General features: G+C 38.6%; 1 protein-coding gene across 1 annotated transcript in view; it reads right to left on the bottom strand.

Annotated features, from left to right (window-relative positions):
• Window positions 1–799: 799 nt before the first annotated feature.
• The window catches only part of DDX10 (DEAD-box helicase 10), a 262363-nt gene continuing 242337 nt past the window's right edge, over window positions 800–20825 (bottom strand). Inside the window, exon 18 of the mRNA XM_045840101.1 lies at window positions 800–1441. Within this exon, the coding sequence (XP_045696057.1) occupies window positions 1264–1441 (178 nt within the window). The 3' untranslated portion in view covers window positions 800–1263. The remainder of the gene's footprint in view (window positions 1442–20825) is intronic.

Here is a 20825-nt window from a genome sequence, read left to right as displayed (position 1 = left end):
AATATAATTTACCATTTATTGTTAGCTGAGCTTTCTCACAACATTATTCTGATATTTTCATTTGTTTTCAAAGTCAGCAACCTAAAATCCCCTACAATGTATATAATAAGGTGAAGATCCATTCAGTTTCAGGAATAATACAACTGAAAGTAGTTTATGCAAAAAGGAAATTTACACTCCAGCTCTGGTGGCCACATGTGAATGCCACAGCACCACCCCCAAGCCCCAGGCCGTCTTACACAACTGGAGGCAACGGTGCCAGAACTGCCCAGGCCCTAGGGCTGTGGCTGTACAAAGTGAACAAGCAACAGAGCCACATTCTCCTTTCCTTTTGGAAGCAAAACAAAGGAAAAATGTAAAAACAAAAATTAAGTTTTTAATTAAGAAAAAAACGTTCTCACCCATGACATAACTGGGAAGTACAATGCCATCAGGGTTTCTCTCCAGCCCTTCACTCTCCTCATCTCCATGCGTTGGCCTTATGCTCCCCCAACTCTCAGAGGGGTCTGCCGTTTGCTGGAGAAGTGGCCGGGCAGGCACTTGCAGGCACTTGCAAGAGGCCTACAAGCTACCATGTGCTAAGAGATCAGGTTTTAGGTCACAGAGTTTTTTAGATCCAGGACTTCTATAGATTTTGTAAATGACAGTGAGCAAATCTGCCAAGTGAAAGTTATATCTTTGAGAAGGCTAATTTAAGAATATGGAAAATTGACTATTTCAGGAATTGGCCAAGCATTTCAATCTTAAGAACCTTCCCTTGAGAGGGCTTTAATATCAATGAACACAATGAAAACAGTAATTTTATAGAAAATGTTTATTATTAATCATCTCAATTCAAAAATATTCTTTCTTAGGGCTGGTCCATCATATTCTCTCTTTAAAGACATTAAATAAACAAAATTGTGAGCAATTTCACTTAATAGCACACATATACTTATGTAACATAAGCAAGAAATTCCTAGCAATGAAACATGGTCTCTAGAACTTACTATTAAAACAAAGAAAGCACTTCTAATGTCAAGATGTAGGAACCCAAGGATAAAAATTTAAAACAGCACAGCTGAAAAATGGGAACAAGAAATTTTATAATCCACCCTCACTCTGAGTTTGCACTGGGATGGCACAAGCACATCCTGTGAAAGAAGACTACAGATATTTTGGGACTCACGTTATCTAAGTTCCCCAAAGCCTACTGCTTTTTCAACTTTTTGTCCACATAACCGTGACCAGAGGTTTTAAGGAGATGACAGCAGCAGGAAGTATTTAGCTTTGACTTCTGAGCAGATGTAGCACCAGCTCTTCATCCTCTGCTAAAGACAGGCCCGTATCCAACGGCTCTATGATTTCCCACTTGGCCTTCTTTTTGTTACTATTTGTGAGTCCTGTGTCTTCCACTTCACTGTTGTTCCTTTTCCTCATTCCCTGCTTCTTCTTGGTATCACTGGTGAGAACAAATCCAATGATTTACTTTATAAATAAATAATTAAATTCATTATTATAAAATCAAACACTTAAAATGGGACAAAAATGCCAATAACAGATAGTTGGTAAAGTGACATTATTCAAAAGAGAAAGAAAATGTAACAACTTCAGGATATCTGTGTCACAAATAAGTACCTTCCCATTAATGGATGCAAAGCAGGGGCCCATACATCCTGGGCACTGTGCAGGGGACTTTGTATACACTGTCCCATCTGATTCTCACAATAATTCTAGAAAACTACAGATGTATTATTCACAATTTGAGGACACTGAGAGATCCACAGTTTGGCTCTAAATGAACTCCAATCTGTGCTGTGCTGCCTCATCAACTTATCTCAATTTAAAGCTAGGTTATCCTGCCCTGGATGGTGTGGCTCAGTGGAGTAAGTGGTAGCCTGTGAACCAAAGGGTCACTGGCTCAATTCCCAGGCAGGGCACATGCCTGGGTTGCAGGCCAGTTCCAGAGTGAGGACCACGTGAGAGGCAACCCACACATTGATGTTTCTCTCCCTCTTTCTCCCTTGTTTCCCCTCTTTATAAAAATAAAAATAAATACAATCTTTAAAGAAAAAGAAAAGTTAAAGTATCCTTTAGGTAGCAGTCTGTGGGCTAACAGATATCAGGTGCTAATTCTATTATCTGTTGGATTAAGTTATGATATGTAGATCATGAGTATAACAGAACCTGAAATGTTAACATACAAATTAATTAAGACATCAAATATATTTTCTCATTTAAAATCTGTATCTGAGGCTCACACATAGTCCTAAGAAAGCATAAACATTACTGTCATATTGTGAACACACCTGAGGCATAGAGCATAAAAAGAATGCTAAGTTCTGAAGACAGAAGCAATCACTTGATACATTAAACATTTAAAAAGCAAAACATCTCAAAGCATTTCAAGGCACCATCATCATGTTCAAAGATGACCCAATTATTGGATATAGAATTAAAACAAAATAAAAACCCCACCTATCAGCAATGGCAGTAGCAACCACTTATTAAAAGCTTGCTAAGGGTTTGGCACTGTGCTACATATTTTACACAGATTACATTTATCCTCATGAAAATCCTTGGTGTGAGAAGCAGTGGCCTCATTCTACAATGAGGTTAGAGAGGTTAAATGATCGGACCCATGTTATACACATGGGATTTACACCCATATCTCAGTGACTCTAAATTCATCCCAAAGCCAGGCAACTGAAAGCAATCTGAGTTGACTTGCTTTAGTCAACATTTGCAGGACAGCAGTAGGAAGAACTGGCTGTGGAAAGAGCATTGGTCTGACACTGACACAGTCCATGGCCAATCAACTAACACTTCTAACCCTCAATTTCCTTATCTGAAAGATGGGGATTATATAATTTACTTAGTAGTACTGCTGTAAGAATTAAATAAAATTATGCAACTGCAAGAACATAGTAGTGCTCATGACATGTTAACTGCCAATGAACTACTCCCTTTTCAAATAAATGCTTACATTGATGTTATATAATAAACAAAAAAAAATCACAGAAATTACATTATAACCCAAGCATATGATGTATTCAAAAAGAGAACAAAGTGCTTAAGTTTCAGTGGACTCCATTACTCCTTAGAAGATAGCTTGGATATCAAAGTGAATGAGCCTAAAAAGCATATGAAGCAAAACTGTTAATAACTTCCCTATTTACCTCCCAGAAATGCCCAATGCTCCGACTCAGCAGCCTTTCTCCTTACTAATGGAAGAACAAACTAGACAACATTACGAGGTTATCTGCAAATAACTGCATATTTAAGTAATGCCTGGAAAGACGACCATGAAAGAGTTCCCATATGATCGGAATTCAGTCAGCAAGGAAAGGGTCCTAAATCAAAGAAGTTGTGAATCTTTTAAAAAAATATTATATTGTTATTCTACTACAGTTGTCCCATTTTTTCCCCTTTGCACTCATCTGCCCACCCCAACCCAACCCCCACTCCCACAGACAATCCCTACCCTGTTATCCATGTCCATAGGTCATTCATACATGTTCCTTGACTAATCCCTTCCCCTTCTTTCCACTCATCCCCCACCCCCATCAGTTCACTGTTTGTTCCTTGTTTACATATCCCTGGTTCATTTTGCTCATTTTTTTTATTCATTAGGTTCCTCTTACAGGTGAGATCATATGGTATTTGCCTTTCACCACCTGGCTTATTTCACTTAGCATAATATTCTCCAGTTGCATCCATACTGTTTTGAAGGGCAGAAGCTCCTTTCTTTCTGTAGCGTATAATTCCATCGTGTAAACATACAACAGTTTTTTGATCCATTCATTTACTAATGGGCACTTAGGTTGCTTCCAGCACTTGCCTATTATAAATTGTGCTGCTATGAACATTAGGGTACATAGGTTCTTTTGAATTGGTGTTTCAGGATGCTTAGGGTATAATCCCAGCAGAGAAATCTCTGGGTCAAAAGGCAGTTAGTTCCATTTTTAGTTTTTTAAGGAAATTCTATACTGTTTTCCACCACTGTGGATTCCCACCAACAGTGCTCTAGGGTTCCCTTTTCTCCACATCCTCGCCAGCACTTGTTGTTTGTTGATTTGTTGACGATGGCCATTCTGACCAGTGTGAGGTGACATCTCATAGTGGTTTTAGTCTGAATCTCTCTGATGACTAATGATGTTGAACATTTTTTAATATGTCTATGGGCCAACTGTGTGTCCTCCTGGAGAATTGTCTATTCGGATCCGTTGCCCATTTTTTAATTTGACTGTTTATCTTCCTGGTGTTGAGTCATATGAGTTCTTTATATATATTGGAGATGAAACCCTTGTGCGAGGTATCACTGATGAATATGTTTTCCGATACAGTTTCTCTTTTCATTTTCATGAAGGTTTCTTTAGTTGTGCAGAAGCTTTTTAATTTGATGTAATCCCATTTATTTCTTTTTTTCTTTTATTTCCCTTGCCCTAGGAGATATATGGGCAAAAATGTTGCCACATGAGATATCTGAAATTTTCCTGCCAATGTTTTCCTCTAGTACTTTTATGGTGTCACAACTTATTTTAAGTCTTGTATCCATCTTATTTTTTTAAAAGATTTTATTTATTTTTAGACAGACAGGAATGGAGGGAGAAATAGAGGGACAGAAACATCAATGTGTGGTTGCCTTTTGTGTGCCCCCCACAGGAGACCTGGCCCACCACTCAGGAAAGTGCCCTGACTGGGAATTGAACCAGTGACCAATTGAACCAGTGACGCTTTGGTTCACAGGCCCACGATCAATCCATTAACTCACACCAGCCAGGGCCTTTTATCCAACTTCAGTTTATTCTGGTGTGTGGTATAAATCGGTTGTCTAGTTTCAACTTTTTGCATGTCCCTATCCAGTTCTCCCAGAACCATTTATTGAAGAGGCTATTTTTACTCCATTTTATGCTTCTGCTCCCTTTGTCAAATATTAATTGACCACCCAGACTTGGGTTTATTTCTGGGCTCTCTAATCTGTTCCATTGGTCCATGTGTCTGTTCTTATGCCAGTACCAGGCTGTTTTGATTACAGTGGAGCCTTGTAGTATACTTGACACCAAGTATTATGATCCCTCCTACTTTGTTCTTTTTTTCTCAAGATTGCTGAGGCTATTTGGGGTGGTTTTTGGTTCCACATACATGTTTGAAATATTTGTTCTATATCTGTGAAATATGCCATTGGTACTTTAATAGGGATTGTGTTGAATCTATAGATTGCTTTGGGTACTATGGACATTTTAATGATGTTAATTCTTCTAATCTATGAACACAGCATATGTTGGGGACTGCCCTGCCTGGTATCAGAAGCTGTAACCCCCTCCAAGGCTAAGGCTGAGGGAGTGGCCTTGGACCTTAAGCCAGCAAGGAGACAATAGCTTATCTCCCTGGCAGGAGCGCTGCTTCTGCTGCTTCATTCATAACTGAACCCTAATGCTTGGTCGGTTAGCCAATGACAGGTAAGATTCCCCAAAGGGGGAATGACCTAAGGCAGGCACGATCACGTGGGAGGCCCCCAAGAAAGGACTTTGGGGGCTATAGCAAAAGGGGGTGATGGACCCTGGCTCCTCAGCTGTGATAGAGCCTGAGTCCTCCTCATCTGGGAGAAAATCTCCTTATCCCTTGGCTGCCTTACTTCCCTTGCTCCACCTAAGCCTGAAACAATGACAGGGTGGTGCAGCCCTGTGCTGAAAAGGGCGGGTTCCCTGGGTGATCAGGCCTAAGAAAGAATATGTAATCCTATGAAACCTGCTTTGTTTAGAATGCTCTCAGTTGAATGATAAGGGTCCAAGGAAGAAGTAAGTTTGTTCTTTAAAGTTTTACAGCTCTTTGATCCTGACTCAAAATAGGCCCTCAGACTTCCTTGCTATCTATTGTTTGATCCTTACTTCCCGGCAATGTTTAATGAGCTTTACCTGAATTCCTATACAAACAAAACCAATAAAAAGTTTCTCCAGAGGGGGAACAGGGCCCTCTCTCCACCAGAGAGTGGCCATTCCATTCCTACTTCCCCACAGAAACTGCTTGTCTCTGTGTATGTCTTTCTCTCGTTTTGACGAGCCATCCGCAGCGTTCCGCACTCACTGTAGGCCGGTGATCGCGTCAAGTATATGCTTCTATTTACTTGTAACTTCCTTAAATTCCTTCTTCAGTGTTCTGTATTTTTCCAAGTCGCACCCAACTGTGTGTTGGGTAATGAACATACAATTCTTGGTCCCAACTGTGAGGCTTGCAATGTTCCATGAACTTGCTCCTGTCCCTCTTGACTGTGGGAAAACACTGTCTTAGACAATCACCCACAGACAAGGGAACCTTGTGGAAGTCCTGGTTTCCAGTGAAGTTCTAGTACACAACTGGAGCAAAAAATACGAGTTTGGATTCATAGGAGAGAGTAAGAGGAGCAGTTTGAATTTACTCACATCACCCCTCCCCCAAGGTGGCACTAATGATCAGGGGCAAGACAAGATACTCCCACATTCAGCACAGTACTAGATGTCCCAGTCAGAGAATTATGCAACAAAAAGAAATAAAAGGCATTCACATCAGAAAGGAGGAGGTAAAACTGTCATTGTTTGCTGATAATATGATCTTATATATAGTACATTCTGAAGACTCCACCAAAATCTGTTAGAACTAATACATAAATTCAGGAAAATTGCAAGAGTTAAATTAATAGTGTTTCTAATAGTGAAATATCTAAAAAAGAAATTAAGTATCCCATTCACAAAGCATTAAAAACAATACAATCCTCAAGAATTAATTTAACCAAGGAGCTGAAAGATCTGTATCTGAAAACTATTAATGCTTTGATGAAAGAAACTGAAGAAGACAATAAATAAGTAAGAAGATATCCTGTGTTCATGGATCAGAAGAATTAATATTGTTAAAATGACCATACTACCCAAAGTCATCTATAGATTCCACTGGCATTTGCAAAGAGATATTTTTTTAAAATCCTAAAATTTATATGGAGCCACAAAAGACCCTAAATAACCAAAGTGATCCTGAGAAAGAAGAACAAAGCTGAAGGTATCACACATCCAGATTTTAGACTACATTATAGTTATATTAACAAAAACAATATGATGCTGGTATAAAAAACAGACAAATAGACCAAAAGAACAGAACTGAGAGCAAAGAAAGAAATTCTGGCATATGAGTCAAATATACATTTGACAAGAGAGCCAAGAACATTCAGTGGGGAAAAAGACAGTCTCTTCAATGACTGGCTCAGCATTAAGAGAGCACAGCACATTGGTTGATAAGACTCAACTTGGGACTTCCAGTCAAGAAGGCAGCAGGGCACACATGGCTCACCTCTTCACACAACCACCTCAAAATTACAACTGACATACAGAACAACTATCACTCAGAACCATCAGAAATCAAGTTGAGTGAAGTCTGACAACTAAAAAATAGAGTTGAATAGAAGTCTGACAACTATAGAATTAAAGAAACTACATCCATCCAGACTGGTAAGAGAGTGCAGATGCAGAATGGACTGGTCCCACACCCATATGTGGTGGATAAAAATTTGGGAAGGAGGTCTCAGGAGCAAGGAGTCCCAGGCCCACACCAGGTCCCCCAGCCTAGGATTCCTGTGCTAAGAAAGTAAGTCCCTACAACTTCTGGCTGCAAAAACCAGTGGGAATTGTGTCACAGGAAGAAACTTCTGGAGCCCCAGGTAGTTCCTCTTAAAGAACCCACACACGGACTCACCAACTCAGACTCACTCCCTCTGAGTTCCATATCCAGGGTAGCAGCTCGAAAGGTAACCAGTGGTACAGCAGGAGAAACTGAAGTGTCTGACACCAGGGTGAGCAGAGGCCATTGTCCCTTTGTTAAACCCTCCTCCACAGAGCCAGTAGGTTTGGTGACATATCTGAGACTCCATCAACCTGGCTAACACTGTTTGACCCACCTTGGAGATCCCCAGAGACTCTGCCCCACCAAACTCAAGGGCCCACCCAAGCTTCTTTTCATTATGAATGGCTGGTCTTAGCTTATGCTTCACAACTTTCTAAAACCTATCAAACAAGCAGCAGCTGGCTTCATTGAGCCCCAAGATCAGCACTAGCAGCAGCCAGATTAGAATCACAGCTTGGCTTCGCCTAGGAATCTCCAAGCCCAGCACAAGTAGCAGCCATCTCAGATTGCTTTACAGCTTAGGCAGAGTGCCCCGGGCAAAACACAGGTGGGGGCTGATCTTGGCCTGCACCACCTGGGTAACCCCAGGACCACAACACCCAGTGAACAGCTACAGACCACATAGGAGCACCACCACCCTGCCCCTGCACAGCTGATTCTCCACAGAGGAGGTAGGTGGACAGTGGTCACAGCCAATCTTTGCAACTGACTGGCCTGGGTAAATCCCTGTCATTGATCTGCCAACAGCAACTAATGCTCAACTACAAGAGGAGAGTGTACTCAGCCCACACGAAGGGCACACCTTGAGTATCCAGATTGGGTGATAGGGGAGGCTGTGCCACTGGACCCTACAGTACACCTACTACATTAGGCCACACTACCAAGACACACAGTCAAAGTAGCTCTACCAAATACATAGAAACAAACACAGAGAGGTTGCCAAAATGAGGAAACAAAGAAACATGGCCCAAATGAAAGAACAGACCAAAACTTCAGAAAAGGGGCTCAACAAAGTGTAGATAAGCAATCTATCAGATGCAGAGTTCAAAACACTGAATATAAGGATACTCAAGGAACTCAGTCTGGACCTTAACAGCATAAAAAAGATCCAGTCAGAAATGAAGGATACACTAATTGAAATAAAGAACAATTTACATGGAAACAACAGTAAAGTAGATGAAGCTGAGAATCAAATCAATGATTTGGAACATAAGGAAGAAAAAAAAACATATAGAACAACAAGACAAAAAAAGAATAAAAAAATGAGGATAGTGTAAAGCAGCCCCTGAGACAACTTCAAGAGTTCCAACATTCGCAGCACAGGGGTGCCAGAAATAGAAAACTCAAGAAATTGGAAATCTATCCGAAAAAACTGTAAAAGACAATTTCTCTAATTTGGTGAAAAAAATACAACATGCAAGTCCAGGAAGCAGAGAGAGTCCTAAACAAGATGGAAGCAAGGAGGCCCACTCTAAGACATGCCATAATTAAAATGTCAAACATTAAAGATAAAGAGAGAAGCTTTTCAAAGAAGACTTTATCTATTTATTTTTAGAGAGAGGAGAAGGGACAGAAAGAGAGTGATAGAAACATCAATGTGTGGTTGTCTTTAGTGCACTTCCTACTGGGGACCTGACCCACAACCCAGGCATGTGCCCTGACTGGGAATTGAACCAGCGACCTGTTGAGTCCTAGGCCAGCACTCAATCCACTGAGTCACACCAGCCAGGGCTACATAGAGAATCTTAAAAACAGTAAGAGAAAAGTAGTTAGTTATGAGATGGTTGCCAGATGGGAGGTGGTTGTGGGAGAATGGATGAAGAGTTGAGGAGATTAAGAAGTACAAATAGGTAGTTACAGAATAGCCATGTGGATATAAAGTCTAGCATAGGAAATGGAGTAGTGCAAGAACTTAAAAACATGACCCACGGACAAACAATGGTGAGGGGACTGCCTAAGGGAGTGAGGGGTGCTGGGTAGAGGGGAGCAAATGGGGAAAAAGCATGACAACTGTAATAGCATAATCAATAAAGCATAATTTAAAAAAACAAAAAAACTCAACTTAAAAAGCAAAAGCATGGCTCAGAGACCCAAAGCCCCACTACCACTGTAAAAACAAAACCACCAAAAGCAAAATGATTCAGAGCTACTAATCTTCTAATAATCCAAATAACAAAGAGATTTAATTAATGACATCCTGTGTCATTTAAAGACCTAATCATATAACAAAACGCAAAGAAAAAGATCATAATGTAATATGTAATCTAAACCAACAGAAAATTCTACCTCCAAGACTTTGAAATTTTAGTAGAAACGAGTGTATAAAAGCATCACCATAGCCAAAGTAAACACTTGAGCCAATCCATTCATTTCCATTAAGAAAAAAAGAACATAACATTTGAATGTGATTTCAATTTTAAACTCTTAATATATTAAGAATTGAGTTTTAAGTAAAATACTTGTAACTTTCTTACTTTCTAAAATCTCTGAACCCAAGCCTCAAAATTCTCTCAGAAATTAAACTGATTTTTCAGTAAGTTTGATTTTCTGGTTTCAACATTTTATTTTTTCAGGTACCTGTAGTTTCCTAGTTACCCAGAATAAGAATGTAGTCTGTTACATTTATGAGAAGCCAAAAAAGGAGTAACACCTGGAGTTAAGGCACTAGGGTCAGCCTTTCTCCTGGCCTCCTCCTAGACACTCAGTCCTCACAGGTGGCTCTCACTCATGAGATCAGAGACACTTGTGTGTTCCCACTATGCCCCCCTGTAAGCATGGTATTTCCTCCCTCCCTCTGGGTTCTCCCTGCTTCACTCCATATTATAGTGATTTCTTTTCTCTCAATTCCTACAGATCTGTTTATTAGTCATTTTGCACCTAGCATTGCTACTTCCTAAAACTAGTGATTTTCCCCCCACCTGTATGCATCTTTACTCCTAATTAGAATGTAAATTCCTGGGTGAGAATGTATATTACTGGGAAAGAATGTACAACCATCTTTCAAAAGCCACTCAAGTATGCGTGCCCAGCAATTTCTCTTCTGGGAATGTAACCCCAAGAAATAAATACGGATGTGCATAAAGATTTAGATACTGGATATTCAAGGCAAAGCTGTTTGTAATTTCAGAAAGTTGGAAACTGAAATATCCAATCATAAGGGATTAATTTGTTGAATAAGTTATAAAATTTCAAATGAAATATGATGCAGTTATTGAAAACAATGTTGTAGGAATTTCTTTACTGACACTGAAAACAGTAATAAAACCAATATAGAATTAGAGTCTTTGTTTAAATAAGGCTGCATGTATATTTGCATAGAAAAAAAGATTTGGAAGGTTTTTTTGAAATGTTCTTCTGTTGGTATATGTATCTTCTGGGTTTTCTGTAATATGCTTGTACTGCTCTGTGCGATAAAAAATAAATACATTTGAAGGAAAAAGTAGTTCTGGGCAGCTAGGTATATGTCAATTATTCCTCATAATTCCACAAGCTTTAGAAAAATAGAGAGTAGGCGTTCTACATAAGTATCAACTTGGATCCACAGAAGTATGGGGAAAGGTAATACTTCTTAGGTCAGGACAGATGGGTCATGGGTTATTTTCAGTATTTCAAAACACTTACAAAGATGTGCCACAGGCCAAATTCTGGTATTTCTTTTCTTTTGGCCAGAATTATATTAACTGAGCTTTGTAATATGTGACACGTCAATCATTTGAATGAATTGGAAATTGTGTCTTGTTTAATAAAACAAATGTAAAAAATTAAGTATTAACTTTCTTTTTTTTTTAAGATTTTTAAAATTTATTTATTTTTAGAGAGGGAAGGGAGGGGGAGAGAGAGCTAGAGAGAGAAACATCAATGTGCGGTTGCTGGGGGTCATGGCCTGCAACCCAGGCATGTACCCTGACTGGGAATTAAACCTGCGACACTTTGGTTCACAGCCTGCACTCAATCCACTGAGCTACGCCAGCCAGGGCTAGTATTAACTTTCTTGAAGGACAAAAATCTATCAAAATATGGGATTCATTAGGGTTGAAACCAAAAATTCTGTGATGAAGAAGTCTTTTTTCTAGACTTGAGAACTGTGCTCCACAGACTACATGGAGAAATTTGTGTAAGTTTTGGATAGTTTTATTTTTCAGTTTTACATAGGTTTCTAAGAAGTTATTCAATACTGGTTTCCATGCCCTCTATCCACCAAGAAAAAAAAAGTTAAAAACTAGTCGTCTTAAATTAAGGTCCTTGTTGAAACATTCCTCCCATTCCCCGGAACCCTACACATGCTGAAAGGAAGATTATTCATAAAGATCACCTTGGCTCTTGTAATTCTTCATTAACATTCCAGTGATTGCTTCTACCATGATATATTATAATTTTTAAGGACTCTCATGATCCAGTATAGTCCTGCTTCTATAACCTATTCTGCACTATACACACTCTGTTCTTTTGGACTACTTGGTAGTGCCTAAACATGCTTTAGATTCTCAACTTCTTTTGTCAACATTTGGAATTCCTTTTCTATTTTACGACTACCTAAAACCTCCTTAACCCTCAAAACCTAGTTCAAATGTTACCTCATCCTCAAAGGTTCCATCTTACATACTTCCACCACTTTACACACTATTTGTGACCCTCCCATGGCACTCATCCTGAATGATACTTCAGAACAGATCCTTTCCTTGTGCCTACTAAAGCCTTAGCTTTTTGAAATCTGGGGCTGTTTGTCACTTTCATCTATACAGATAACCTGAATAAAGTCATTCCATAAATGTCTACTCATCTGAATGGTAGCAATCGCAACCTTTGTTGGGGTTGTTCTAAGCCCTAAGAACTACTGCCACTGCAACAAAGAAGGCAATGTTTCAACAGACTATGCTTCCAATTTGATTTCCAACACAGTCACAGAGAACATTACCCAGAGCACTCAGTGTGGCCTGTGTGAGTGCACAGACTTCTGCCTGCTAACCAATCCTGACTTTAACAGCATAAGTTCCTAAATTTTGGTTTTGCATATGTTTTTCAAAATTATGTAAATAATTATATTATGGCTAAATTAAGTACTCATTTTTTCCAAACAAATGACTTGTACTGAATTAATACCTAACCAGTGGAGAGTTACAATTTTACCATTACTATAGCTTCCATATGAGATGTAATGAAAAGTCATCTAAATTTTAAGTAACTAAATGATGGCTACTACCCCTTTGGTTGTATCTTCTTAGTTTCCCCTTCTGTCCATTACTTAAATGTCCATGTTTCTAGGTTGCATCCTTGGCCTTCTACTAATCTCATCTTACATATTCATTCTGAGTATTCACATACTCAGAATTTCAAGCATCTTCCATAATGCTAATGACTTTTAAAACAGGCATCTTTAGCCTAGAGTTCTTTTCCTCACCACCAGATTAGCATATTCAACCAGCTCTTATATTTATATAATTTACAAAAGCTCTGGTATATGTAGGTTCTCAGCAACAATAATCATTGGTGCTTTCATTAAAATTGAATGTATTATTATTAGTCTTATCTCAGATAAGGAATCTTAGCTCTGGCAAGTTGGGAAGAAAGTTCCTCAAATGTCAGTCCCATTTATAAGTAAAGACTGCTAAATTGGAATTTCACATTTGGTGGAATAGGATTTCACTGCATATATACTGAATATTTAAAAACAAACTATTTGATTGTCAGGGTTTACTGTATTTTAAAAATTAAAACCAGCTTTCTTTAAACTATAAAAAATTCTTACAGAATGGCTAAAATCTAAAACATTGACAACACCCAATACTAGCAAGCATGTGGAACAAAAGGAACTCTCATTCATTGCTGGTGGGATGCAACATGGTATAGCCACTTTGGAAAACATTTTGGAAATTTGTTACACATTCTTTTCATGAAATTCAGCAATCACAATCCTTGGTATTTACCAAAATAAGCTGAAAACTTATATCCACACAAAAACCTGCACATGTTTATGGCAGCTTTGTTCATAATTGCCAGAACTTAGAATCAATTAAGATGTCTTTCAACAGATGAATGGATAAACGAACTGTAGCACATTCATACAATGAAATATTATTCAGTGATAAAAGAAATGAGCTTTTAGGTCATAAAATGTAACAGGATGCAGAGTTGAGAGTTCCTGGAAAATAGGAGAACATAACCCCTACCTACAATCCTTGATTGGGGGTATGAGGAAGTGGATGATACAACATTTGAGATACACTGTTTAACAATGGCAAATCAATAGCCATGCCCTCCAGAAGGGACAAGGGTTGCCGTTCAGGGAGAATTGTGTAATGACTGTGAGGACACTCAGGAACTGATGACATAGCTGGGATTATAGCACTTGCGTAAGAGACGGGGTGGATGCCTACCCCAGATGTCCATGTGTTGCTGGGAACTGCTGCCCTGACTAAAGATGGCAGCCAAAAGAAGGTAAAAGAGACAGAGAGACTGGCAAAAATGGAAGACATTAACACACCATAGGAGTGGTCCGATATGAGGTCATGCAGGAAGTTCTGGGCTGAGAATTTAAATGAGAATGGGCTGAAAGAGAAGGAGGTCCCCCAAGAGGTCTGGAGTATAACAAAGGACATCTGCCAGGAGAGCAGAGTGAGAGAGCCACACAGTCTGGAGAGAGGAGGCCTGAAAGTTAGAGGTTCAGAGTTACCAGAGCTGGCTATGCGGTGGGGACCTGCCCAACCTCCCAGATTTCAGCCTGCCTGGAGAAGACAGCAGCAGAGCTGATGGAGCTGCATGGAGACTGGGAATGCTCATCTTCTTCACATTTCTGCTTTTCTGAAAGATGGTACCTTAGACTGGCATATTCTGAAACTGACCTGGTTTTCCAAAGAGAGGCAGAACTATGTGTTTTGGGGTGTTTTAAAGGGAGCAGGACTTAAGGGCAGAAATCTGCCATTATTCTAAATCTGTACAACCTTTAAACAAACAACCCCTTTCCTTTTTCACCAAACTCTTGCATTGGGAGTCACACTTCTTGGTGGCAGGCAATCAAACCCCATAGCTGTTCCAGAACAGCATTGGTAGGGTTCTGTAACAAAAAGTATGAGAAACGTTGAAAGCATATTGCTAAGTGAAAGAAGCCAACTGAAAAGGATACATATTATATAATCCCAACCATTTCACATTCTAGAAGAGCAAAACTATGAATACAGTAGGGAGACCAGTGGTTACCAGGTGCTGGGTGGCAGGGAGAGGCAAAGGTGGGGAGAAAAAATGGGGAGGAACAAATAGGTAGATCACAGATTTGTTTAGGGCACTGAAACTATTCTGTATGATACTGTATTGACAGATATATATTATACATTTGTCAAAACTTTTAAAATGTACAATACAAAGAATGGACCCTAATATAAACTATAGACTTTGAATGATAACTATATGTCAGTGTAGGTAGCAAAATGCTGAAAATAAGAAAGATGGGCGGGGGCAAAGGGTAGATGCAAACTCTATTTTTCATTCAATTTTTACTGTAAAAACTAAAATTGCTATTAAAGTCTATTAACAAAAAATTTACATAGTTTAAAAGAGTTGATTTACTATCAACAAAGTATAACAAATTATTAAACACGTTAGAGGTTTTTCCTCTTACCCCAAAGAATGCCATGCTACTTTAATTCATAACCTGAATTATGTTTCCAGCCTTCAACTGGAATACTCAGACTATTTCAACTTCACTCACCTTTTCTTATAAACTTCATAACATATGCCTCTCCAATGAGTTGCCACTTGTAGACTAGAATAGTAGCTATTTCTTACCCTCATCTCCTTCCATGAAGCCAACTAGCATCACCCTTGGATAAACACATGGTTGAAGAATGATGGGATGAAAAAGAGCCAAGCCCTGCCTGGTATAGCTCAGTGGATTGAGTGCTGGCCTGCGAACTAAAGGGTCACCAGTTCAATTCCCAGTCAGGGCATATGCCTGGGTTGCAGGCCAGGTCCCCAGTGCGTGTGAGAGGCAACCACACATTGATGTTTCTCTCCTTCTCTTTCTCCCTCCCTTCCCCCTCTCTAAAAATAAATAAATAAATAAAATCTTTAAAAAAAATTTTTAAAAAGTAAAAGAATGGAGAAAGCACCTCTGGCAGGAATACACATAATTGTATAGTCATGATTATACTGTTGGTGTAGATATTTAAATTTTTTTTCTTTTCTAATTTTATTTTAATCATTGTTCAAGTACAGTTTTCTGTCCTTTACTCCCATCCCAGCCCACCCACCCCTCCTTCCCCACCTCCCTCCCATTTCTACGCCCCCTAGTTTTTGTCCATGTGTAAATTTTAATAAATATCAAAGGGATTCACAGTTAGAGCATTAGGATAAATTATTCCTTCTTTACTTAAAAAGAAACCTTTCAATAATTTTTCAGGTCTCACCTCAGAGAGATTTTTCTTGAATGCCTCATATGAAGTGAATGCTCCCAATTCCTCCCATTATCCCACACTTAGCATTTTCATGGCCCTTATCACCATCTCTTTTCTGTTTCTATTTAGCCCATCTCCCTCCCCAGAGTGTAAGCTCTAAGAGGGCTGGGATCTAGTCTCTCTTGTTTACTGCTCTATGCCAGGCACATAGTAAACCTTTCAGTTTACTGAATGCCTGAATAACAGGACTGTGCTGTTGAAGGAGAACTGACAAGTAAAGGCATCTCCCACATGATAATTTGGTGATATTGACTCTACCCATATGTTGAGTAGAACATATTACATGACATTATTTTTATTGTATCATCCATCCTTTTTGAGTGTATAAGTGTATAAGGTATTTTTGTAGGCTATTTTGAATAGAAGCCTGACCATGTTGTATATCTGGGGCTTAATGAATGGTTTTGATGAGGTAAAAAAAGGAAAGTAGATTTCTTAAAGGACATTCAATTCTATTCTTGTAAATGTATATACTCATTTAAAAACTCCTAACACTGCTTTGCTTTAGTAATTAAAATGATTACCATAGATCAGCAACCGTATTAGTATTATACTCTTTTTTTTACCATTATTAAATCTTTATGATAACCTTGCAATAAGAATTTCATCTTCATTTGACTGATGATTAAAACTGTGGGTCAAGAGATTAAGTAACTTGTTCATGGTTCACAACTATAAAAGAAAGATTATTTTCTTAGAAAACATTCAGGTCTTAAGATTCAGCTCTGTTTATCTGACCCCAAAAGCCAAAGTCTTCCCACGGGGCCAAGTAGCCTGCCTTTGTTCTAAAACAGATGTAATTTCCCAAAACTTCTGCTTCTACTCATATTGAAAAGCTTATGATAACATGGCTTATAGATCAGTATTTCCAAACTACATGCAGTGGTGCATGTGGGCAAGGCATTCAGTCTGTTGCTCATAAAAGCTCATGTAACTCATATCTTACACCTGCTATAGCAACTATTTTTGTATACACAGATGCACCTGAGGTCATTCTGCCAGGAGCAGACACAGTTTAAATTCCTATGTATAGATACAGGAAGGCAAAGAAGAGACACTAATTCACTGATATATCATATTTTTCCATATAGAGAAAACCACTAGGTCTTACTCCACTTGATTTTTAAAAATTTCTCTCTGGTCCCTAGGAAGCTTTACCCAATAGACTTACAGACATGAAAAGAGATGGGACAAATGATACATTACACCAAAAAAAGCGTAATCATTAGTACCTGCTGTGAATAGGAATATGGCTCACTGATAAACAACATAGTTTAAATAAATAATGTGTGAGTTAACTCCAACAAAGAGATCAGAACAGCTCCGTAACCTGGAAATCACATTCTCTGGGTTGCAAGAATTCTGCACTTAGAACTATTACTTCAAGCCTCAAGGATGTTCTAAGTGCTGTCAGATGATTGTGGTCAAGGCACCACGAAAGAAAAGGGCCTGCTGGGAAAACCTACCAACTTCTTTCCTGGTGTATGCAGAGCTTTACAGAAACACAGTAAAGGAGAGTGAGCACTAAACTTCCAAGGACACTGGGACAAGCAGTTCCAATAATTAACTTCTAAAATGGCAGTGGAAATCACTGGGGATTCTGTAAGCCTGATACCACAAAAGAGACTGTGCAGCCAGGAGTGTCATGACGCCTTGTGTCAGAGCGCTTAACTTCTGCAGCAGCTGCGTTTATTCCTGTATGATTAGAGGTCTGCGAGTCTATGTTGTGTCACACCACAAACACAGGAGCAAGATCCTGTACAACCCTGTTCAGAAATCTAACAGATGCCAGGACAAGGGGGTACAGTCCCTTTACTGTAGTGTCTGTGCAGCTTTTCAACCTTTCCTTTTCCCTCCTTTTCTTGGAAGGCAAAGAAAAGGTAGCAGATGAAGCTGCAGAATGATCTAGCTGCAATCTAGTTGAGGACTGAAGTGGAGAACAGTGAATGTTCACTCACATGGAAACCCCTGGGTGTCCTTTTACAACATGCTGCCAAATTGTGTGTGAAAGCTACCAAGAGCATAGTACCTGAATGTCCAGTTTACGCCCCAGTTGTATAAAATTCTCCCTCTTGCAGTCATATCAATAAATGCAGCTTAGACTTCTTCCTAGAGAATTTTTAGCTAATAATAAATGAGCTGAAACCATTAAAACATTTTCAGAAATCTTTATACCTATCCTTAAGTATTGGTATTCTGGTATTCAATGTTGTGCCAAAGACTTTTCCCTCATCCCAAATTTTAATTTACAAGGCTATGGCAACAGTCCTAATGAAGATTAATTACTGCAGCACATTTCATAAAATATGCCCAGATTCCTTCTGATGGTGAAAGCTACTGCATACAGAAACGGAACTGAAAATGCATCAACATCCTTTACCATCTCCTTTCTAGCAGCTCAGTACTAAAAAACAATTTATTCAAAGAAAAGATTTATTGGCTCAGAGTTCATTACAAACGTAACTGCAAGAGCAGAAGATGTCCTATTAGATCAGAATTTTAATAATCAGAGAACACTGGGGTGGTAAGAATGAAACAGAAGTCAGAGAACTGTAATTACACTACTGATACATGTACATGTTTCTTTCTATAAAATTCACACATGTCATTTGGAATTAACAAGTTTTGGTCCCTAATCTTTCTGGTGATTTTGGGGATGTTCATAAACACAATTGAGAATTAGATGAAAATTCATGACTCTTGGCCAGATAATTGCACAGGAGCATCTATGCTGCAGGCACACCCATGACACCACTTTGGGAACAATTTCAAGATATTTGAGACCCCCCTGAAGCTCATCCAGACTCAAGGTCAAGAATCCCTGCTCTGCACCATGTAGAAATCATACATAATTATTTCACTTCTCCCAAATTAAAAAAAAACCACATGTAAACAATCCATACAAGTTGGAATGTATTACATATTTTTCTTGTTACTAATCTGTAAGTAAAACGTTTTGTCCTCCCAGCAGCACATCAGTTTTTCTCAACTACTTTCACTGATTATTTTTCAGCATGTAAGATCATCACCCACCCAAGCATGTCCTCAATATTCCAGTTTTCTGGAAAAACTAAGTTTTACACTTTAGTCTTACTGTTTATTAGTCCTTCAGATGATTTTAAAAGAGATAACCCAATCTTCAACAAAGCTGTCCATTAAATTACTTCTAATGGCAAAACCTAAACCAAACAGTACCCAAAACATAAACTTGGATATAAACTAAAATTCTAAAAGGAGTGGATAAGGAAATTATGGTGTAACCAATGGTGGAATGTTACATGGTCATTTGGTATGAATACATTCTATACAAAGGACAGTGAAATGAAAAAAGGGTGGTCCTATGAGAGTGTCTTCCTCAACAGTCCTTTCAGTAAAAACAAAGTTGCCATGCACCAGAATCAGGACAGCTGCCGAGAGAACCCCACTAGGTTGTTCACCACCCCTGCTAGATGGTTCACTTTGGCTTCATGGCATCCAAGCCATTCATCTATCTTTTTAGAGATCCTAGCACTTCTGAAACATAACAAACTAATAACTGTCAACAAGTGACAGTCATTCAGTGGTCACTTAATGACAGAGGGATACAAAGCAGGGGCAAAAACTGAGATTACAAGTAATGCCAAGCTGAGAGCTTCTGAAACCCCAATTTCTTAAAATACAATTTCTCCTTCCTGACCTCACCCCAGGAAATAACACCTTCCTTCCTTGATGGGTAGCAACCTTTCTCCTAAAAGTCTGAAGACATAAAAAAATACTGTCTTTCCCTACTCCCACCCAATCTTCCACAATCTTCCTTGGAAGTTTCTCCATTCATACTATATGTCACACAGGATATTGTTTTGTTTTATTTTCAGGGCAATAGCAAAAGGGAGAAACACAAAAAGAACAATTTCAAGAGTCAAGTAAATTAACTTCTTCAGTACCCACAATTCATGTTAAGTTCTGATAAAAGTTCTATGAAATTTGACAGTTCATGGAAATTTGTATTTCACAAATAAGAAGAGTGATGAAGATTTTTCTCTTAAAAGTTGCTAAGACTTTTGGAATCAGGGATAAATTTCCTGAAGTTAAAAAGGGTAAAAGGAAAGGAAGCAGGCACACAATAAGGTCAATATATCACTAAGCTGAGCCAACTTCTTTCAACATTAGCCACCCAAAGCTAGGTTCAGGAGAGCAGGGATTCAAGTAAGTGGAAACTATAGCCAACTATAAGGGTTTTGCCTTTAATAATTACTTAGACTTTGAATGAGAAAAATCCCTTTAAAAGCCATTCTCTATATTTGGCACCAATAATTCCCTAAAATTAATATAAAATATATAACATCAAATACGCAGCCCCCAAATAGTTAAAAATGAAATGAAAATGATTTTTATTAATTTCTTTCCCCAGAAATTTATTCATCTTTGACTTATACACATTTCTTTTCCAGTTGAAAAGCCTTTTGTATATTAAAATGTTGACTGCAAAGTCTTGGAAAAGTAGTTATTGGGCAAAAATTTACATTAACATTAGGAGAAACCACAGAGATTAAGGTGGTTCATCTCCTTCATGGTACAGGTACCTTTTAAAAATAGGCAAGTTGACTCAAAACCAGAAAACTCATGGAACAGATTTTTAAAAACAAAACAAAACCCCCAGGCAAATAAAAAAAGAAAAGACAAAAATCCTTGATTAGTCTTTTGATTCAGAGCTGTGTCAGACAGACTAGGCAAAAAGAACAGCTAAATATATTAGATGTAAAATGTTTA

The sequence above is a fragment of the Phyllostomus hastatus genome, unplaced genomic scaffold (genome assembly GCF_019186645.2).
Source record: "Phyllostomus hastatus isolate PE091 unplaced genomic scaffold, TTU_PhHast_1.1 phas_contig_113, whole genome shotgun sequence".
Taxonomy (NCBI): domain Eukaryota; kingdom Metazoa; phylum Chordata; class Mammalia; order Chiroptera; family Phyllostomidae; genus Phyllostomus; species Phyllostomus hastatus.
Note: the sequence above shows the minus strand (reverse complement) of the source record. Positions and strands in the feature narration are given on the sequence as shown.